Source organism: Cryptomeria japonica, chromosome 8 (assembly GCF_030272615.1).
Source record: "Cryptomeria japonica chromosome 8, Sugi_1.0, whole genome shotgun sequence".
Taxonomy (NCBI): domain Eukaryota; kingdom Viridiplantae; phylum Streptophyta; class Pinopsida; order Cupressales; family Cupressaceae; genus Cryptomeria; species Cryptomeria japonica.
In genome coordinates, this window is record NC_081412.1 from 9,570,669 (window position 1) to 9,574,506 (window position 3,838).

General features: G+C 32.7%; 1 protein-coding gene across 1 annotated transcript; it reads left to right on the forward strand.

The window, feature by feature from the left end:
* The first annotated feature begins 2,325 nt into the window (after positions 1-2,325).
* On the forward strand, positions 2,326-3,525 carry LOC131857475 (replication protein A 70 kDa DNA-binding subunit A-like). The gene has a single exon (XM_059210114.1). The coding sequence runs from the start codon at positions 2,326-2,328 to the stop codon at positions 3,523-3,525; it is 1,200 nt and encodes a 399-aa protein (XP_059066097.1).
* Positions 3,526-3,838: the final 313 nt, after the last annotated feature.

A 3,838-nucleotide genomic window follows, 5' to 3' on the forward strand; every position in this document is an offset into this window, starting at 1 on the left:
CAACAATCTATGCGAACATTTCCAAAGTGAAAATTGCAGAGTGAAATATTGGCAACAACAATAAAACAAATTCCATTTTAAGGTTGCAAACAACCATAAAGAACTTCGACATTCATGCACAGCCTCAAGGACAAAATCATTAAAGACATCATTAAAGATAACATCCTTTGAGAAACAAAGCATAAAATAGTCACACAGAGAACAAAAGGTAATAACCTTATGTGGAAATTTCCACACCTAAAAATGCAAAGAAAAATATTGTTGACAACAACAAAACAAATTAGATTTTAAGGTTGCAAGAAGCCATAAAGAACGTCAACATTCATGCACAACCTTTAGATGAAATCATTAAAGACAACTTCTTTGCCCAGTGTAACACAAATCAAATAACTGACTCTGTGCACATGAAGGCTTTTAGTCTCAAAGAGAAAATATAGATATATATATGTATATATATCAGATGTATATGTTTACATCTATGTACACTAATATATAGAAGTATACCTATATATATACACATGGATATATATACACACATACTCTAAAATAAATGCAACTAAACCCTTCTTTCATAGAGTGAAAGCTTTGTAAGTTGAGTCATTAGACAACAAAATTTAATGTATTGTGCTAATTATTACAAGTTTTTACAGTTTGTTAATAGTAAATTCATCATCATTCACAAAAAAAATGTGATCTACTTAAAGATTTGTTGTATTATTCTTGTATGTTCACTTTTTTTAGTAATGCATTTCCAATCTGTCATTCAAACAGAAAACAGCCACACTAACACAATCAAATTTCAACAATGGATACAAATTTGAAAGCAACAGAGGACATCAACAATGTAATTGAAAGCATGTTGCAAGAAAGCAACAAGTTAAAGAGTAACCTCAGAAAGATCATTGCCTACTATGAACATAAATCACCAAAGCAAACAACAGTCAACCTGTCTACATCTTCTAGTGCTGTAACAACCATACATAGTATTGAAGTAGCACCTTTGCCAATACCAAGTACTGAACAATTACTTGATCCAACGATTATTTTTACATTGGGAGACAAAGTATTTAAATGGAATGATAATGACCTCAAATGGGTTGCTTGGGTTGATCCTATGTTGTTGTAATTATTCAATCTTTGAAAAGTTACATTCATATTTTGGTTAACATTTGAAACACACAGAACCATCCCATATTTTGAAAGATCTTTGATCGGATAAACTCATATTTTGCTAATATGCTCTCAAATATATAAATCATTATGTCATATTTAATGTTTTTTGAGCTTATCAGCATATGAGCAATTATCACTTTCAATGCATGTTTCAATCACATTATGATCAATTCACTAGCATTTGAAACAAAAAAAAATTGTAGCAACGTTACTCTATCCTCAGTTAATTTTACTCTACTTGTGCATATATACCTTTGATAAGCTTACATCATCTTGTGATTGTATTCTGATATAAGAACTAGAATTCATCATGCTTATAATTTACTTTTAATTTTCAAAAGGTATATATGCACAATGGCATCTTCAGCAACTACCTCTGAATCCATAGACCACTCCGCTATTGATAATTTGGTAAGCTAAATTATCAAATCTTTTCAATATAGAAAGCTTTTATGCTCTTTTTTTGGACAGTTCATGGCTCTTTTGCATACCATCCATTTCATTACCACATGCATCCTTTTTTTATAGCATAGTACAAAAGTAGATGCATATTGTATACATACCATAGCTTGATTACATAGTTTACTAACACATGCTTTACATTAACGAGTAAGCAAATATATGAGCCAGTTCCTGTTAAAATTAAATCCTCTATATTCATATTGTTTTTTGTAGGCAAAAAACCAAGAGTATGTCCCTACCCCTTTTGCAATCCAATCTATCAATGTTGGGGATGACCTTCCTTCATCATTGCTACAAGTTTTGTCATTTCAAAAAATGCAGAACAACACAGATGATACTGATAGACATAAATTAGTGTTATCTAATGGCAAATACATGCAATTGTCAATCTTGCCTTCTAAATATGCTACTCTGATATATTCAGATATTCTAAAAATAGGCGCAATAGTCTAGTTATCGAGCTATACATGCCAAAACATATGGAACACAAGGTAGGAAATCAACTATGACTATTAAAAACAATATGTTTCAGCTTTTTTAAATTTCATTTATGTATAATTAACAGTAATTTAAGAAGAAGTCTTTTATTTTCATAGGACTATTGTAATACTTAGTTTGGAAGTGAAACAAAGTGTTTGCCCATTCTTTGGTAAACTAGAATATCTATTCAAAGAACAACAACCAAAAATTATGTCTGAGGACAGACCATCAACATCTAAACAGTTGCTTCAGTTTTCAACTGAATTGCCATCCCCACAAACAAAAACTTCTAAAAATATAAGTCCTATTAAAACTTTGAATCCATACCAAAATAAATGGACAATCAAAGGGAGAGTTACTCATAAATGGCCTATTAAGGCATATAGCACAGCCACCAAAAATGGCCATGTGTTTATCTTTGACATTGTTGATTGTGATGGTTCTGAAATTAGAATTACATGTTTTGATGAGATAGCTAAGTTACACTCTAACCGTGTGGACATAGGTTCACATTATATTATTTCAAAAGGATCTATTAAGGAAGCAAATGCAAGGTACAACAAACTAAACAGTCATTTAGAAATCACCCTGTCTGATACATCCATACTAAAATGCTGCACTAACGAAGAACAAGCAAATCAACAAACTCCTCCTTTCACACCCATTGGTGAATTGTTTCAACTAACAAATAATACACTAGTTGACGTTATTGGTCTTGTTCTATATGCTGGAGATATCATTCCTATTCACAGGAAAGATGGCAGTCAAACACAAAAACGTGTGGTGAAAATTAATGATCTATCTAGTTCAACAATTGACATCAACTTATGGGGCCCAATAGCAGAACAAAAGGGCCTAGAAGTGAAAAATATGTTGACCAATGATAGTGTCGTTATCCTTTCTTTACGTAATGCTCGTGTTGGCTATTTCAATGGGAAGCTTGTAAACATAACAGCTGCAACAACATTACATATCAACCCAAGTTTTCTAGAAGCAAACCTTCTAACATTAAGAGGAAATGACCCTTTGCTTGTTGTACCCTTTGTTGCAGAAACTATCCACATAGATGGAAAATATAGTAGAATGACAATCTCTTCAATCTGTGAGCGGATGAGCATCAAACCAGAAACAATTCAGACAACATTGCTAGCTGTTCTATGCTATGTCAACGTCAATGACCAAAATTTCTATTACACAACTTGCCCACTGATGGTCAATGGAAGGCCTTGCAAGAAAAAATGTACACAGCAAGCTGATGATTCTTGGTTCTACTCTAGATGTCAAATGAGTATGCAAGACTGTAATTATAGTTACCTCTTGCCTCTAAAGTTGCAAGATGCCATAGGTACTCTATGGGGAACTGCATTTGATGAGGGTGGCAATCACTTGCTACACAAAACTGCAAGATAGCTCTATGCACTACAAAACAATGCAACAACAACAAAGACACCTTCCTCAGTGATCAAGAGAGTACTATCACATTACTATTCATTCACACTGCTGGTTTCTACTAAGACATACAATTCAGAATCGAAGATGAAAGTGACGATCAATAAAGTCGCTCCTGTTGACTTCAAAGCTGAGTGCCAAGCACTACTTGCAGAAATTAGCTGCCTAAGTACAGAGACTTAGAATTATAACGCATCTTTTCTAATTATTAAACTTTGCAGTTTACAATACAATTATACTATTAGCTAATTTTCATATTTAATACTTTTACCTA

What these genes read in the sequence shown, in the direction of transcription:
- LOC131857475 (XM_059210114.1), top strand. Translation starts at nt 2,326, where the DNA reads ATGTCTGAGGACAGACCATCAACATCTAAACAGTTGCTTCAGTTTTCA.